The 18,937-nt window shown below is 44.2% G+C and overlaps 1 protein-coding gene across 6 annotated transcripts in view; it reads left to right on the top strand.

Annotated features, from left to right (window-relative positions):
• PAK3 (p21 (RAC1) activated kinase 3) overlaps positions 1-18,937 on the top strand; it is a 337,291-nt gene that overhangs the window by 294,782 nt on the left and 23,572 nt on the right. For all 6 annotated transcript variants that reach the window (XM_082264390.1, XM_082264388.1, XM_082264392.1 and 3 more), the window contains one exon: positions 13,592-13,640. In XM_082264390.1, the coding sequence (XP_082120516.1) occupies positions 13,592-13,640 (49 nt within the window). The remainder of the gene's footprint in view (positions 1-13,591; positions 13,641-18,937) is intronic.

The raw sequence follows: 18,937 nt of genomic DNA, 5'->3' as shown, positions 1-18,937 counted from the left end.
TAGGCTGCATTCACACTTGAGCGTAGCGTTTTTTACCGCGATTTTACCGTGATTTTTTCAGGCGTTTTTCATTGACATCTATCAAAAACGCTGGTAATCAGCCCAAAAAGAAGCTCATGTACTTTTTTCAGCTACAGGCGTTTTGCAAAACGCTCAGTTGTGAACAGGGGCCATTTAAATGAATGGGTTTTTACTTGTTGGGCGTTTTGGAAGCGTTTCTTTTGAGCGTTTTTGGAGCTGAAAACGCCCAGGTGTGAATGGAGCCTTAATGTCTCCTGTCCAGCCTTATGTGCTGCTTCATTGGACAGCAGACAAACTCATTGTATCTTTCCTTGTGAAGTGTTTCTTGGCAGGGTAGAACAAGTAATGGGTTTTGCGAGAAAGCCAAGACATACTTTAGTGTTCATCTATAAACATGAGATCTAAGCTGATGGTGATGTAAGATTCACATTCCAGTCAAATATAAAAATATTTATATACAATATGTATGTACAGTGGATATAAAAATCTACACACCCCTGTTAAAATATCAGGTTTCTGTGATGTAAAAAAAAATGAGACCAAGATAAATCCTTTCAGAACTTTTTCCACCTTTTTAATGTGACCTATAAACTCTACAACTCAACTGAGGCTGATTTAAAATTTGTGAGTTCAGCTGAATTTGCACGATTTCAACCCAGCATTTTCAGTCAGACTTCGGGGACGATTTCACAGACATCTATGTTGGTTCCTGCACAGATCACTTTTACCCTCATCTCCTTTAGCAAGGCAGTGGCAGTCTTAAAAGTGAGTTTGGGGTCGTTATGTTGGAATACTGTCCTGCGGCCCAGTCTCCGATGAGAGGGGATCATGCTCTGCTTCAGTATGTCACAGTAAATGTTGGCATTCATGGTTCCCTCAATTAACTGTAGCTGCCAGCAGCACTCATGCAGCCCCAGACCATGACACTGCCACCACCATGCTTGACTAGAGGCAAGACACACTTGTCTTTGTACTTGACACCATCTGAACCAAATAAGTTTATCTTGGTCTCATCAGACCACAGGACATGGTTCCAGTATTCCTGTCATTAGTCTGCTTGTCTTCAGCAAACAGTTTGCTGGCTTTCTTGTGTATCACCTTTAGAAGAGGTTTCCTTCTGGGAAGACAGCCATGCAGACCGATTTGATGCAGTGTGCTTCGGATGATCTGAGCACTGACAGGCTGACCCCCCCCCCCCACCCCTTTAACCTCTGCAGCAATGCTGACAGCACTCATACGTCTATTTCCCAAAGACATCCTCTAGATAGGATGCTGAGCACGTGCACTCAACTTCTTTGGTCGACCATGGCGAGGCCGGTTCTGAGTGCAAACTGTCCTGTTAAACCGCTGTATGGTCTTGTCCGCCGTGCTGCAGCTCAGTTTCAGGGTCTTGGCAATCTTCTTATAGTCTAGGCCATCTTTATGTATAGGAAAATGAAGAATCCTCGCACACTAATAAAAAAAAGCAGCTAGCAATGATAAAGTCAACACCCATCTATAAAAAAAAAAAATTATATATATAATTGCAGCGCTGTTAATAAAAGTCTTAGCTGAGCAGTACTCACACCCTAATTCAAGGGCAGTCTGCACATAGTCCAAGGTATATATGACTGACCAAATAGAGAGTCCACAGAAATAATTCCGGTGTCAACATGTGAATAAAAAAAACAACAAAATCCACAATAGTGTGATAATGCGATGAGCAAATATAATGAACAGGGGACCAGGTTACACCAGTGATGGAAGTCCTAGAGTAACACCACGTGCATAGCTCATTCTTCCCCACATGTAATGCAAACTCACCAGATTAAAATCCAAAAAGGCATATCCGGTATATCATAATCCCAGTCATCATGGCTCCATCTCTGACACTCCACACAAATATTCACACGTGTATTCAATAGAGAAGACACCAGTATTAACATAAAAGCAAATCCCATTTTCCAAATTCCAACAAGTGTTGATCCCTGATGATCAACACTTGCTGGAAACGCGTTGGGTGTGGTGGCTATTCCTAGTTGCGCCGCTGTGATGTTTGCAGCGGCGTGACGCATGTGAGTTACCATGTTTTTTTGTAATTTTATTTTAACCAAAAAATGGGATTTGCTTTTATGTTAATACTGGTGTCTTCTCTATTGAATACACGTGTGAATATTCGTGTGGAGTGTCAGAGATGGAGCCATGATGACGGGGATTATGATATACTGGATATGCCTTTTTGGATTTTAATCTGGTGAGTTTGCACTACATGTGGGGAAGAATGAGCTATGCACGTGGTGTTACTCTAGGACTTCCATCACTGGTGTGACCTGGTCCCCTGTTCATTATATCTGCTCATCGCATTATCACACTATTGTGGATTTTGTTTTTTTGTATTCACATGTTGACACCGGAATTATTTCTGTGGACACTCTATTTGGTCAGTCGTATATACCTTGGACTATGTGCAGACTTCCCTTGAATTAGGGTGTGAGTACTGCTCAGCTAAGACTTTTATTAACAGCGCTGCAATTTTATATATATATATATATATATATATATATATATATATATATATATATACACACACACACACACACACATCTTTATGTAGCGCAACAATTCTTTTTTTGAGATCCTCAGAGTTCTTTGCCATGAGGTGCCATGTTGAACTTCCAGTGACCAGTATGAGAGAGCGAGAGCGATAACACCAACTTTAACACACCTGCTCCCCATTCACACCTGAGACCTTGTAACACTAACGAGTCACATGACACCGGGGAGGGAAAATGGCTAATTGGGCCCAATTTGGACATTTGCACTCGGGGATGTACTAACTTTTTTGTTGACAGCGGTTTAGACATTAATGGCTGTGTGTTGAAGTATTTTGAGGGGACAGCAAATTTACACTGTTATACAAGTTGTACACTCACTACTTTACATTGTAGAAAAGTGTCATTTCTTAAGTGTTGTCACATGAAAAGATATAATAAATATTTACAAAAATATGAGGGGTGTACTCACTTTTGTGAGATTGTGTGTGTATATATATATATATATATATATATATATATATATATAATGTTTAGGAGTGTGTCTATGGGAGTATTTGACCATTTTTCCAGAAGCACATTTGTGAGGTCAGGCCCTGATGTTGGACGGGAAGGCCTGGCTTGCCGTCTCTTCTCTAATTCGTCTCAAAGGTGTTCTATCGGGTTGAGGTCAGGACTCTGTGCAGGCCAGTCAAGTTCCTCCACCCCAAACTCATCCATGATTTGGATCAGTGCACAAAGCAAGTTCCATAAAGACATAAGATGTGAGTCCTGACCTCAACCCAATAGAACACCTTTGGGATGAATTAGAGCGGAGACTGCGAGCCAGGCCTTCCCGTCCACATCAGTGCCTGACCTCACAAATGGGCTTCTGGAAGAATGATCAAACATTCCCATTGACACACTTCTAAACCTTGTGGACAGCCTTCCCAGAAGAGTTGAAGCTGCTGATAACTGCAAAGGGTGGGTCAACTCAATATTGAACCCTATGGCCTAAGACCGGGATGCCATTAAAGTTTGTCTGTGTAAAGGCAGGTGTCCTGATAGAAGTTGCCTCTATCAGCGAGAAAATGCTCCCTGCTACAATGCAAGAAATGTTTGAGGAACATCGATTTTCAGCTGTTGGGTTGGCCTTAAAATTCTCCAGATCTCAATCCATTGAGCATCTGTGGGATGTGCTAGAAAAGCAAGTCCGATCCATTTAGACCCTATCTCACAACTTGCATGACTTGAGGAACTGCTGCTGGTGGCTTGGTGCCAGATAACACAACACACCTTTAGAGATCTATCCACAGGTCAGGGCTGTTTTGGTAGCAAAAGGGGGACCTACTCAATATTCGGTGGGTAGTCCTAAAGTTATGACTGATTGTGTGTGTGTGTGTGTGTGTGTGTGTGTGTGTGTGTGTATATATATATATATATATATATATATATATATATATATACTGTATATTTATATATAGAGAGAAAAAGAGTGTTAGAACTTATTGCATACAAACTTTTATTGAAAGAAAACAGAAGATGGTGGTACAAAGAGAATTGGTACATTAATAGGACAAATAATGGTATCACGTAGAGTAAATAGAAATATAACCTTCTTACGTAATTTCAGGTTGTCTCCATTAAATATGGGAGTTTGATATCAAATTAACAACAAGGATATCAAAAATATAGTTCTTGGATATAGGTACATAGCAGTATAGTTAGAAAGAGAGTTTCATAACACTAAGCGTTCGGTCAGATACCCGGAGTCGAATGAAAGGGTTTTAAATAGTTAGTCACCCCTTGCCCCTGACCGATAAACCCATAGATACAATTTTGGAGTACATGCTACTATGACAATTAGGAATAGACCGATTATGTTATTTTCAGGGCCAATACCAATATTTTGGTCACAACATATCGGTATCGGCCGATATGGGCCAATATTTTGTACATTTAAAGTTTTGAAAAATAAAGACAATTTTTTCCATTCAATAAGTTTTTATTGAGTTTTTACATAAGCAAATATTAGAACAAATATAACAGGAATTACAGATTTTCAACAGGTTCCAATGCATGTACACAGATAAATGAACTATAACATAGAGGAATCAGGTATAACCAAAGCATTACAGGTTATAAAGAGGTATGGCAAGTGGAAAAGTGGTAGTAAAAAAGAAAAAAAAAAAGGGGAGTAGAATAGGAGTGAGAATCTCCACCGTTCCGGGCCCAGAACCCTAAGGAGCATTGTCACTAGGTCCGGTCGGGGGGAGCACCACCACTATCCTTATGGCTATTAGGCAGGTATTATTATTTCAAGAGAGTCTTAATGCCTGATTTAGATAGGGCCAGCTTTCCCAGGACTTTTGGAATTTTTTATATGACAGGGAATTGATTGCTAGAGATTTCTCTAGGAGATAATTGTCATTAACCAGAGATATTACTTCAGGTAGATTGGGAGTGGTAGTAGATCTCCAATTGCGGAGAATAAGGGTCCTGGCTGCTAACAGTATGTGAGTTACCATTTGTCTATGGCTGTGAGGGTATATGTCAATGTTAATATTTAATATTGCCAGTTCTGGATTTGGGGGGGAAAATACTCCTGTGCATGAGGAAATACACTGGAATATTTTATGCCAAAAACTCGTGAGGGATGTGCAGCCCCACAGGATGTGATGCAGGGTACCTGTTTTGCCACATTCCCTCCAGCAGAGTGAGGGTATTGACGGGGCCATCTTGGCCAGCCTGTATGGTGTGTAATACCATCTGTTGATAATTTTAATTGTAGTTTCCCAGTGATTAGTGCATTTGGAAAATTTATATATAGAGCACAGTGCTGTATGCCACTGTTTGAAGGTAAGATTTAGCTTCAGATCTTTCTCCCATTTAAGCATATTTACCGTTTTCTCGGAGGTTGTATCGCTTGTTAGGATATTATAGAAGGTAGTTATACCTTTATTGGCTGGGGGGTTTGATACCAGGAATTTCCATGTGGTTAGATTAACATGGGTGGAGGTAAGGGAGTGTTTCCCTAGTAGAAAAAGTATCCTTGATAGGGTCAAGGATGTTTCGGGCGGTAACTTAAATTCTGACATTATGTCTTCTCTGTTTTTGAGACCTAGGGGTGACCAGAGTTGTGAGATTTGCGTTAGTCCTAGGGTTTTTAATTTGGAGACATTCAGATTACTGTACATAGTCGTGAGGATAGAAAGTGGTAGGTTGTGAATGTCAGTAGGTATGGCTCTTGGTTCTATTTTGTTTACTGTTCTCCAGGCTTGGAGAGAAGCCTTAACCGTAGGTGGCAGTTTGGCTAAGTTCCATGGGATCCAAAGGTCTCTTAGCAGCATTAGATTAAGGTTAGAGGTAGGTACTAGGTATTTTTCGATATCTGACCAAAGGGGGGTATCGTCACGGGGGGTCCAGTGTTTAAGCTGGTCAAGTCTAGTGGCCCAGTAATAAGCGGAAATATCGGGTAGTCCCGCTCCTCCTCGGTGTTTATGATTTGTGAGTATATCATATGCAACTCTTGCTTTTTTACCCAGCCATAGGAATTTCCTCAGTGTGGCTACAAGAGTGTGTAATTGTGTTTTGGTGAAAGGGACAGGGAGGGCTCGGAATAGGTAGAGGATTTGTGGTAAGATATTCATCTTAATAGCAGAGATTCTAGCCCCCCAGGATAAGTTTAGGGAAGCTATCCTTTCTAATTCAGATGTTAGCTTTTGTCTAAGGGGGCCTAAATTATTTTTAACAAGATCTGTGGTTTTGGAGGTAATATAAATCCCCAGGTACGAAATCTTGTCTGTAGTCCAGGGAAAGGGACAGGTGTTGATTAAGGTTTGTTTAGTTTCAGGAGATACTCCTAGGTCAAGGATTATCGATTTCGTGGTATTAATTTTGTAAAATGAAATTTCACTAAATTTAGTCAAGGTTTGGTATGCAGCGGGTAGAGAGATTTCGGGTTTCGTCATCATTAATATAATGTCATCTGCAAATAAATTTATTTTATGGTCATAACCATCAATTTTAAAGCCATGAACATGTCCGTTAGAGCGTAGGGCTGCAGCAAGTGGTTCTATAATTAAATTAAAGACCGTAGGGGATAAGGGGCATCCCTGTCTGGTACCATTGGATATGGTGATCGATTTGGACAGTGCCCCTGAGGCGAAGACTCTGGCAGAAGGTTGTGAATAAAGTGCCATAATGGCAGAAAATATATTACCTCGAAGGCCGAATTTGTGTAGGGCGGCCGTCATGTAGCTCCAGTTGACTCTGTCAAACGCCTTCTCCGCATCCAGGGAAAGGAGGAGAGAAGGCGTTTGACCTTTTTCAGCCATGTGTAGCACATTTACTATACGTCTAGTAGCGTCCGAAGTTTGGCGACCTGGTATGAATCCCATTTGATCTTTACCTATGAGGGAGGGAATCATCTCCTGTAGGCGCCCTGCAAGCATTTTGGCATAAATTTTAATGTCTGTATTCAACAGAGATATAGGGCGGTAGTTGCCCGGGAGAGATGGGTCCTTCCCTGCTTTTGGAATGGTAACAATGTATGCTCCGAGCATATCTGCAGGAAAACTCGTCTCGGTTGCAGCTTTAGTATAAACATTCAGTAGATGTGGTATTAGAGTATCGCTGTATAATTTATAATATTCACTTGGGAACCCGTCGGGTCCCGGGGATTTACCGTTGGGAAGTGAGTTTATAGTTTTCCTAATTTCGTCATGCGTAAATGGCGCATTGAGTATAGACAATTGTTGTTCGGTAAGGGTCGGTAGGTCTAATTTGTCCAAAAAGGCAGATATTTCAGCTGTAGTCGGGGTGTGGATGGTATTGTCCTGGTCAAGATTGTATAGTGATTGATAATAGGTTGCAAATTCATTTGCTATGTCTTTAGGATGGGTATATTTGGTATTCGTCTGAGTGTTAGTCATGTGGGAGATTTTGGATTTAGTCTGTTTGGCTTTGATTCTATTAGCCAGTGTTTTTCCAGGTTTGTTAGCGTGAGCATAGTATGTCGTTTTGAGTTTACGGAATATTTTGTCATGTTGTGTAAGCAAAAGTTGACGTAGGTCATGTCTCAGGTCATGAAGGGTATTGCCTAAGGATGAGTCAGGTACAGCTTTGTGTTTTTGTTCTAGGGTGTTGATTTGGGACAGAAGGTTAGAGAGTTTTTGGTTGTATAATTTTTTCATTATAGAATTTTGTTGGATGCATATGCCTCTTATGAATGCCTTATGGGCACCCCATAAGGACCATGGATTAGAGACCGAGTTTTCGTTTAAACTAAAGAATTCCTGCAGGTGCTGGGATACACACTTACCAACCTGTTCATTCTGAAGGTTTCTGATGTTACATCTCCATACTTGCCCTGCAGATCTCGGGATTCCTTCATTCACAGTCATTTCTATTGCTGCATGGTCGGACCATGTAATGTTTTTAATCTCTGCAGAGGTAGTTCTTCCCAGGAGGTGCCAGTCCACCAGAAAGAGGTCAATCCTAGAATACGATTTATGTCGTGCTGAATAGAAGGTGAAATCTCTTTCTGATGCATGAAGGCACCTCCATGCGTCGTAGAGATGTTCACTATTGAGTAAGTGGAGCAGAGAAATCCTACGACCTTTTGGGGAGGCAGAGGTGTCTATGTCCGGATCTTCTGTGAGGTTGAAGTCTCCACAGATGACCAGGTTTCCATATTTCTTCTTGGCAATGAGCTTAAAAAGTTTACGCAGGAATCTGAGCTGATGTGTATTTGGCGCATAGATTGTGACAAAGGTCATTTGTAGATTATTAAAGTCTCCTGTAATGATCAGGTAGCGGCCTTCTGGGTCAGCAATCTCTTCCTTCAATTGAAAGGTGATAGTGTTTTTTATGGCAAAAAGGATTCCTTTCTTCTTAGCTGGGGATGTTGCTAGGAAAATGTTGGGAAAGTCTCTGTGTGAACACTTGGGATGGTTTGCGGTTTGGAAGTGTGTCTCCTGGACTGAAAGGATGTCGGCGTTTGAGGATTTCACTTCTTTCCACATTGCGAATCTCTTAACCGGGTGGTTTAGACCGTTAGCATTGATTGAGAGACACTTGAAAGGCATTACGGTGGGTATTTTGATTCATTTATTGGCGATGTGGCGCTAGTATAATTGATAGCCCGGTTAATGGCTTGGTGGGCTTCATGAGAGAGAGGAATGAAGGTATAACCAGTGTGTACAAGATGTGCATTGGAAGAACAAAACAAAAACGAACAAGGAAGAAGGGTATGAACTAGTAAAAAAAGGGACCGTAGTATAGGTCCGTGATTAACCGAAACAGTTAATAACAGTTCTGGGTGAGGGGCCATATGGATTTAGGAAGATCCATGGGCCTGGGGACCGTGATTTTGAGGATGAGTAGTGGGAAAACCATCCGCGTGGGATTTGTTGTTTTGTTTTCCCGATTTCTTTTTGGACACAACATTCCATTCCTCGGGTAAATGAGAAGGGCCAGGCCCCCTGTGGGGGTTGGTTATCTCCGCTGGTAATAGTATCCCCCATTTTTGAAGCAGGGCAATCCCTTCTTCAAGCGCTGTGACTGTGGTAGAGTTCCCATTATAGGTGATGACCAGGGAAGCGGGGTACTTCCACTTGTGTGGAATCTTGTGGTTTCTAAGCGCTTTAGTAATGGTCGATAGGTTGCGTCGTTTCTGTAGAGTGTGCCGTGATAGGTCCGGCAAGATTTGCAGGCCTGCAAACTCTCCTGACAGGTCATTGATTTGGCGGGAAGCTGACATGACTTTTTCTTTAGTTTGAAAAAAGTGTATTCGCAGCAGGACGTCTCTGGGGATTTTTGCTGCTAGGAATGCAGGTTTTGGTAGACGGTGAATTCTGTCAATGGCCAGATCTGCAGCAGACAGTGAGGGGACTAGGGTGGTAAATAGACGAGTCACATACTGCATTAGGTCAGGGGCTTGTATTGTTTCTGGTATACCCCGCAGTTTGACGTTGTTGCGTCTCGACCTATCCTCCAAGTCAGCCACTTTATCCTTCAACCAGGCAATATCATCAGAGTGGTGGTTGTGAGCGTCCACCATAGTATTGAAGGATAGAGCATGATTCCCCAAAGATTCTTCGACTATATGGATTCTGTTCCCCATACTGGACATTTCCTGTCTAATCTGGTGCATACAAGACATCATATCCGCATGCATCGAGGCTTTGAGTGTATATAACATATTCTTCAAAGTAGTCTCTGAAGCAGGTTGACCACCAGTGGGGAAGGATTCAAAGGGATCCTGAGTATGAGGTATTTGGTTAGTATTGAGGCCTGTCTGTTGCAAGGGGTTACTGTCCATGCCATGCCACTGTTTAGCTGGAGAGTTGATTCTCTGTTTAGCTTTGGCAGGACTCTTGGAGGATGGGGAGATAGGAGAGGCTGAGCCAGAGGATCCCTCACTATCTGGATTGCCTATCTGGTAGATTGGATGGATGGATTGAGCCGGATTACAGTGTTGAGAAGAGCTGCCTCTGATCTGCTGTGTAGAGCTGCTATTTTGGAAAGATCCGGGGCTGAGATGAAGCCCAGTTTTGCTCAATTTGCTGAGCTCTGGAGGATCTCTCCTTCTTCTGCCCATGTTTGTTTATGGCCCAGTGTCTTTGTGATCCTGTCAGTGATGTGAAGCTGCGGTTGATTTGTGCGGCAGATGTCACGGTCCCCTCAGGCGGTAAGGAGTTACAGTGTTAAGTGGTCATTTCCCAGTCACCACCTTCCTAACTGGAGCTGTATGTATTGGTTGAGGGTGCCCACCGCACATGGGGGCAATATGGCGGTTATTGCCCAGTTGCCTGAGGATGTAATACTAGTTTATGTGATGGGAGAGGTCGGAGGGTGTTGTGGCCTGGTTGCAGGGGGTAATGTGCACTTCTCCTCTAAGGCAGAACACCGCCGCTTACCGGAGTGCTGGCCGCCCGATCGCGGGATCCCGCAGGAAAGTCCGCGGCTTCGGCTGTAATGTAGGCCTCAAATCCGGATCACGGAAATCTTGGTCCGTTTTTCCCCAAACTTTCCAGGGTTGTGAAGTGGATCCCGAAGGGTGCCTCCACCGATTTTGGGGGCAATTGGTGGATTTATAGAGGTGGATGGACACCGATTATAATTGACTTCGGCGGAGCTCTTTTCCAAAGCGTCCGTCTTCCGCGGCTTCCGGTCCCGCCCCAATAAAGACAATTTTTGACACAAATTTGGTACTGGACAGGTTAATTTTTGTTTAATGCTTAATGTTTGGCTGGCTGGCACCCTGTGGTGGGTGGCTGGCTTGCTGGCACCCTGTGGTGGGTGGCTGGCTTGCTGGCACCCTGTGGTGGGTGGCTGGCTTGCTGGCACCCTGTGGTGGGTGGCTGGCTGGTTGGCTGGCATCCTGTGGCAGGTGAGTGTCTGGCACAGGGGCTGTGGATGGCTGGCTGGTACAGGGCCTGTGGGCAGCTGGCTGTCTGGCACCCTGCCTGTGGGTGGTTGGCTGTCTGGCACCCTGTGGTGGGTGGCTGGCTATCTGGCACCCTGTCTGTGGGTGGCTGTCTGGCACCCTGTGGTGGGTGGATGGCAAAGGGGCTGTGGATGGCTGGCTGGTACAGGGCCTGTGGGTGGCTGGTACAGGGCCTGTGGGTGGCTGGCTGGTACAGGGCCTGTGGGTGGCTGGCTGGTACAGGGCCTGTGGGTGGCTGGCTGGCACAGGGCCTGTGGGTGGCTGGCTGGCACAGGGCCTGTGGGTGGCTGGCTGGTACAGGGCTTGTGGGTGGCTGGCTGGCTTGCTGGTACAGGGCCTGTGGCTGGCTGGTACAGGGCCTGTGGCTGGCTGGTACAGGGCCTGTGGCTGGCTGGCTCGCTGGTGCAGTGCCTGTGGGTGGCTGGCTCGCTGGTGCAGTGCCTGTGGGTGGCTGGCTGGTACAGGGCCTGTGGGTGGCTGGCTGGTACAGGGCCTGTGGGTGGCTGGCTGGTACAGGGCCTGTGGGTGGCTCGCTGGTACAGGGCCTGTGGGTGGCTCGCTGGTACAGGGCTTGTGGGTGGCTCGCTGGTACAGGGCCTGAGGGTGGCTGGCTGGCTTGCTGGTACAGGGCCTGTGGCTGGCTGGTACAGGGCCTGTGGCTGGCTGGCTCGCTGGTGCAGTGCCTGTGGCTGGCTGGTACAGGGCCTGTGGATGTGGGTGGCTGGCTGGCACCGGGCTGCTGTGGGTGGGTGTATGGCTGTGATACACTCCCGCGTGACTAGTCTCGACTCCAGACGAGGCTGTCCAAGGTGAGGGAGGCGGCCTAAGAAGGCAGAATGACGTCGCAAAATTATCAGCAATATCGTCCAGTTCCTGGGCCGATACCGATATATCAGGGAAAGTGCATATCGGCCTTGCCGATAATCGGTCTATCCCTAATGACAATACCTATTGTCTAAAAGAAGTATTTAAAAGCCTTTTGTTGCACATTCAGTTCAGGTATTTCTGAATGTTCAGTACTTTTGGAATCTGGGAGAGGTGAAAGGCTTCCTCTGCATACTCTGTTGATAAGCGTTTTCCATCTTTGTCATTTTAAGTGCCGGTTCACACTTCCGCGTGTGCGGCGATCGCATGTAATATCAGAGCACACTGCTCCTTCATTACATGCGATCGAATGTGCAGTGCGAATTCAGCCATACACTTTGTATGGCTAAATTCGCATTGCACCCACACAAAAGTCGCACATGAGGCATTTTTTCAGCCGCATCAGGATCGGATCACACAGTGGCTCACACTTGTGCGATCCGATCCTGTGCGAACTGTCAGATCGCACTGCGATATGCGATCAAACTGGGGGTGTCGTTAACATTTCATTGACACCCCCAGCGTATCGCATATGGCAGTGTGAACTGCCAGATGTGCGTTTGCGATGCGGGAACAGGCTGCGAATCCGCAGCCTTCCCGCATCGCACAAGTGTGACCCGGCACTAAGATTGATGACCTCTTTAGTGCTGACAAAAGAATTATAGTAATCTTGTGGCTTCTGAACTGATGTATTTCATACATGAGTTTTAACATTCAATTCATAGTACAAACACATTACCCATGGTTATATACTGCCTCCTAGTGGAGATGGGGGTGTCGTAATTCAAAAAGCTACATGGAATAAAACAAGGAAACACCCTGTGCTCGCTTGTAATAAATGCCTAGTCTATTCATTTTTGCCTTTGTTGTCAGTTAACAATGTAACAAGTACAGTAAATGATTTTAAGTTTTGCAGAACAGCAATAAAACTAAGACTAAAAAAAAAACAAAAAAACTTTGGATTAATATCATCCTGGATTTTAGATTCTTTCTACAAAGGTATCACCCGGCCACCATGTTGATTTTGACCACCTGCAGTAACTGACCAGACAAATATCACTCATGACCGTTTTACAGACTCCATATAGATCTGTGTAGAAGCTTTCCCAGGAAGGTTGAGGGGGCAGCTCATTATTGTCAATAATGGAAGATACTTTTCCTAATCTTTTTTGATGTGGAGTGTCATGGTGGACCTATCTTTGTGCAGGAAAGGGTTGGGTCTTTGTGCCTTGTTTGATGCCAACAGTACTGTGAATTTTACTAGAAAAATTTGCAAGCATTATTAAAAGAATTTTGTCAAGGAGTTAAAGCAATTACATTTCCCGCAAAAAATGCATAAACACACATACATACATACATATACATATAGATATCTATTTCGGCAAAAGTTTTAGGCAGGTTTGAAAAAATGCTGTATATTAAGAATGCCTTCAGAGATAGAAGTGTTATTAGTTTATTTTATCAATTGGCAGGTAGGATGTTTCAAACACCCTGAACTTTAAAAGCCCCCAGGTCATAACTATGTACCAAATACAACCAAACCAGTGAAGGAATAATGTCAGAGCACAACACAATAATCTCTATGCTTTGCATGGGTTCAGATGCTTAATCACTAATGTCTTCAGATGAACCAGAATTTTTTTTTTCCATAGATGCCATAAATGTTAGCGATTTTATTTTTTAAAGACTTTGCATTTTTGTTTTTGCTATGCTAAACATCTGTTTTGACCTTTGTGTTTTACAGAGCATCTGGTACAGTGTACACAGCTATAGACATTGCTACAGGCCAGGAGGTAGGCTGGATGTGAATTTTGCTATAATTATAGACTTCTCTAACCATCATTTTATTTAACCCACATATGCTGTGCATTGTTGTTCTTTATACATTTTTGTGGTTTATATATTGACCATATGATCCTCCAGTCTTTATTGCATTCCTTTATTCTATACAAACAGGTCAAAGTTTTGACATTCACAATTCTGTTTAATGTGATTCAACACGTTTCGTATGTTTAGGAGCAGGGGAGCTCAACCTTTTCAAAGCGCGAGGATCACTTAAGTGACTTGTTAGCCAATGTAAATGAGCTCATATTGTTGTCCGGACCCCCTTATGTGGTCCCTTTCACTCAGGGCTGAATACGCTTGCTCAGTGGGGGATCTGTCTGCTGATCCCCTGCTGAGCGGAACGGGCAGATGACAGGTCCGTGTCCACTCCGCATATGCAGAGCAGGCACAAACACAGCCCGCTCTGCTCTATGGGTCCTCTGAGTCTCCCAGACGGAGGGGTATAGATCATTTACCGTTTTTTTAGTGGATCGGATTTGAGGTAGGCAGGTGTAAACGGACACAAGTTTGTTTACATCTACCACTCCATAGAAGCGAATGGAGGGTCTGATCGGTTCCACCTGACAAACGAACAGACAAACCCCGAACAGACAAACCTGATCAGACCTATAGTGTAAAAGGCACCCAAGGCTGCAGTAACACTGATTGCTGCAGTTTACCTGCACTGTGGATGCAGCGCAGTGCACCTGTGGCTTTCCAGTGGGTTAGATGCGCTTTGCCAAAGACTTCTTTCATATCTTGTAGGTGTGGTGCACTTTCTGAAAGCACACCAAACCCACAGGATATAATGGAAGTCTATGTCTAAGTGCAGGTATTCTGCAGGAGCACTGTGCTGCACTGTGTCTCAAATCGAGTTTAGTGAAAATCGTTGCTCCCTTGAGGCGGTCAAATAATTCTGTTGAAGAATGAGGTGCGCAAACAAAAAATTAATCTCCAGCAGCAACCGAAACTTTAACCTTGATAAAGAAAACTTGTGATGTGCAAAAAATGGGTGCGCTAGATGTGAACAATGTGTGTTGAACTAAAAGGGAAAACACAATGAACAAAATACCCAATATATAAATATACACAGATAATATAAATGGTGCACAATGTCAACAAAAATGTGCTATAGAAATATGAGCAGTCCAAAACAAGTCCAAAATGAAAAAAAGGCTGAAATCTTCTTGATGGTGAATAAAGGTGAAGAAGAGGACGTGCAAACACCAAATCCCTCTTGGCACCCACGTGTAAAGAAAAGAGAGGTAATACCCTTACCAACTCAACATATTAAAACACTTGAGAAGATGACACCAGCCAGTGTAATAGATATAAAGTCCTGACCTTTCACTCTTCCACCCGATATGTGGTATATCAAAACTCTTACCAAAGGGAAGTATTTCACAGGTCAGATGGTGAGTGATAATGTTCTCCAAATCATCAGGCAAATTATCCAGACTAGCAGGCAGTGAATTTTTTTGTAAATCTTGTTCTGACTCCTGTTGCTGTGTGGGGGTTGGTCTCTCTCCTATACCCTCAAACTCAGTGACAGATAGTGCCCAAAAAAGAATGGAACAGGCAATAGTGTATTACCTCTTAAACGACTTTATTAAAAAAGGTAGAACACTTACAGTTAAGTTGAGTTAATAGGCGAATGCAAATTCAAACGTGGCCGCTATGCAGCGCGGACCACGCGTGGTGATGGCGCGGGCTCCCCCCCCACGCGTTTCCCCTGATGAGGCATCAACTGGGAATGGAGATGGGGACCACGCCATCACTTTGCCTGTATTTATATTGCCAAATCTGAACACTTCCTGTTTCGTGAACTCGGGACCCGGAAGTGATGCTTACTTCCTGTCCGGATCACTTCCTGTGTACACAAATGACCCGGAAGGTAAACTCAGGACCCGGAAGTGATGCTTACTTCCTGTCCGGATCACTTCCTGTGTACACAAAATGACCCGGAAGGTAAACATCAGGTCTGTCTAAATGACACTGAGTTCTTTACACTGTATAATGTATTATCGTGTTCTAAGAATGGCACAGGGGCAAAATTACAAGGGGATTGCAGCAATATAGCTACAAGTATCCCCTATAACAATATACTTGTATAGGAAACCGGGATCTATATTATATTAAAAAATATATAAATAAGCAGTTTAATATATTAAAATTAAATTAAATTACCCGATCCTGTTAAATTACCCGATCCTGAAGTGTTAAAATTTGACATATAAATGTTTGATAAACTAAAATCATACTGTAAAATTTAATACAAACATATAAAATCCAATATGATACATGTGAACTAATATACACTAGAATAAATTATTATAAATATATAAAATTAAAACATAGTGTAATGTGGAGTAAGTTATGAGGGTCACGAAATAAAATTGTCCTAAATTCTATTAGGTGAGATATTAGCCTATCTGGCGGATGTTAAAATGTATAGGAACTAGGTGCTGATATACGGATATGATAAGCAGATAATTCTGTTATCAATGGAATCGGATAAGCATTCTTAACAGTAATGCGATTGAGAACCCTATAATCGATAGAGGATCTCCGTTAAAGCGGAGTTCCACCCTAAAATGTAACTTCGGTCCATCTTCTTGCTCCGGGTCACCTGAAAAACAAATGGATAATCGCAATTTTTTTTTTTTTTTTTTTTACTTACCTTGTTTTAGAAGATAATATACTTACCTTACTTCCTCCTTCCTCCCTCGGCAGCCACGGCGAGTCGTCACTTCCTGGCTTGCAATGATTCCTGGGAGCTGAACGTCATCGCTCCCAGGAATCAATGAGCCTGCACCGGCCCCGACGTCAGTTCCGGTGCAGGCGCGTCATACCTTGCTAAATGGCTTCTTGGCATGCCCAGAAGCTGTGCAGGGATGACGCTGCAGCCCCGGAAGTGACGGCGGGCCGGTGCAGTGCATCGTAGGATGGAAGAGGACACAGAAGAGGATCGTGCTGGCTTCAGCTGCCTACACCTGAGATGGCAGCGCTGGACAATACATTTTCAAGGTAAGTATTTCTTCTAAAAGGTAAGTGCAACCTGGGACAGTTCAGAGGCTATCCATTGTGGAATGCACTAGCCCTGACTGTCCCGGGGGTATTTTTATGTATTTTTTTTTGTTTTAGCTGGAACTCCGCTTTAATGCGTCTGCTCTTGCATGGTACTGTCAGTATTGCTGGCTGGTTGATGCTTTTGCCGGCACATTAGAAACAAATGTTAACACACAGTTGCTCTGTACAACCAGAAATTGACTGGAGCTGCTCTGTTCTAGTTCTCTGTTTTTTCCCCAGTGCATTCTAGGATACAGGAACCTCCAATGCCTCTCACACAGTGCCCAGCTAACACTTTATAAATGCTTCATTAATACGCCTTAAATCATGCTGTTACAGATATGCACACTTCTTTTTCACACCTTGTCCAGTAATCTACCTCTATTGTTCATTGACGGACACAGCTCCTAGTCGTCTTCACCATTAAGTTATACTGCCCCCTACAGGACTAGGACACTAGGCAGAAAAAAAGCTTGACTACGTCTATGGGCAGTCCCACTGGGTATACTCCCACTCTCAGCTATAGGCACTCTGTTTTTTTTTTTTTTCTGCCTCATCAGGAGTAAGGAATAAGTTCCTTGCTGGGTATCCTGATCTGGTGGCTTCATTCTCCAGCTCTTTGCCAGGGCAAATCCTTTCTTCCCCGGTATTGGACGGTGGTCACCAAGGATGCCAGCTTGTGCAGGTGGGGATGACTCCTCGGAAAAGATTCTGCTCAGGGGGTCTGGACACTGGAAGAGACCGGGCTGCCGATCAATGTACTGGAGCTCCAAGCAATCAGACATTGTCTGGATCAATGAAGTCAATCGGACAGTGCCACGGCTGTGGCCTATGTCAATCATCAAGGGGGCACAAGAAGTGTCCTGGAGGCTTGAGAAGTAGCCAGCATTATAAGGAGGGCAGAACGCATTCCAGGGGTGGAAAATTGGCAGGTGGATTACCTCAGTCAACAGGCGTTGGACAGGGAGAAGGGTGACTTCATCCAGAGGTGTTTCATCAGTTGTGCCTCTCGTGGGGTACTCCCAAGGTTGACTTGTTGGCTTCTCAGCTTAACTGTAAGGTGCAGAGGTTTGTGGCATGGTCTTGGGACCCTCTGGTGGATGCCACAGACGCACTGGTGGCCCTGTGGGGGTCAGTATCGTCTGATTTACGCCTTTCCACCTCTCAAGCTTCTGCCAAGACTTCTGCGAGGGATCAAGGCAGAAGGGATTCCGGTCATTTTAGTGGCTCCAGACTGTCCTCGCCGGTCTTGGTACGCCGATCTGGTACAGCTGGTCGCCGATGTTCCTTGAAGACTTCCCCTAAGGGAAGATCTACTGTCCCAAGGGCCAATCTTCCATCCTGCTTTACACAGTCCCTGGCTTTAACGGCTTAGCTGTTGAAAGCCAGGTGATGTAAAGATAGAGGTTTGTCTGATTCAGTGCTAAAGCTAGAAAATCTACCTCTAGGAAGATCTACCAATGTACATGGAAGTCGTACATTGCGTGGTGTGAGTCTCTTGGGGTGCATACTCCTTTTCCGTGGCTCGGAGTGGGACCTTCCTGCAATGGGGGGTTGAGCAGCGCCTTCCCTGCCTTGAGTACTATCAAGGGCCAGGTCTCAGTCTTGGTGGTCTTTTTTCAATGACCATTGGCCACACTTTCATTGGTGCATACTTTTTTTTTTCCTGGGAGTTCGATGCTTGGCTCCTCTGGTACGGTCTCCATTGCCGCCTTAGGACCTCAATTTGGTGCTTTCAGTCCTCCAGAAACCTCCTTTTGAAAATCTTAGGGAGATTCCCCTGCTTATGTTATTCCAGAAGGTGGCCTTTTGGGTGGCAATCACTTCTGCGTGCAGGGTGTCGGCGCTGACGGAGTTGCTTTGTCGTTCACCCTTGTAACAAAACTGAGTGCCTATAGCTGAGAGTGGGAGTATACCCCCTGGGACTGCCCATAGGCATAGTCAAGGTTTTTTCTGCCTAGTGTCCTACTCCTGTAGAGGGCAGTATAACTCAATGGTTAGGAAGATCAGGAGCTGTGTCCGTCAATGAACATCAGAGAAATAGATTTTACGGTAAGACAAAAATCCATTTTTGTTTCTGCACTGGATAAATGACGATTTTGGCATGGGCACATAGCAAACAGTAGTTTTCTATGTACCTCATTCACACAGCAACACATATTAATACATATAAATGCATCGCAATGCCCATATAATT

Source organism: Pelophylax lessonae (genome assembly GCF_965119305.1).
Source record: "Pelophylax lessonae genome assembly, chromosome: 7".
Classification (NCBI taxonomy): Eukaryota; Metazoa; Chordata; class Amphibia; order Anura; family Ranidae; genus Pelophylax; species Pelophylax lessonae.
This window is presented reverse-complemented; position numbering and strand designations above follow the sequence as displayed.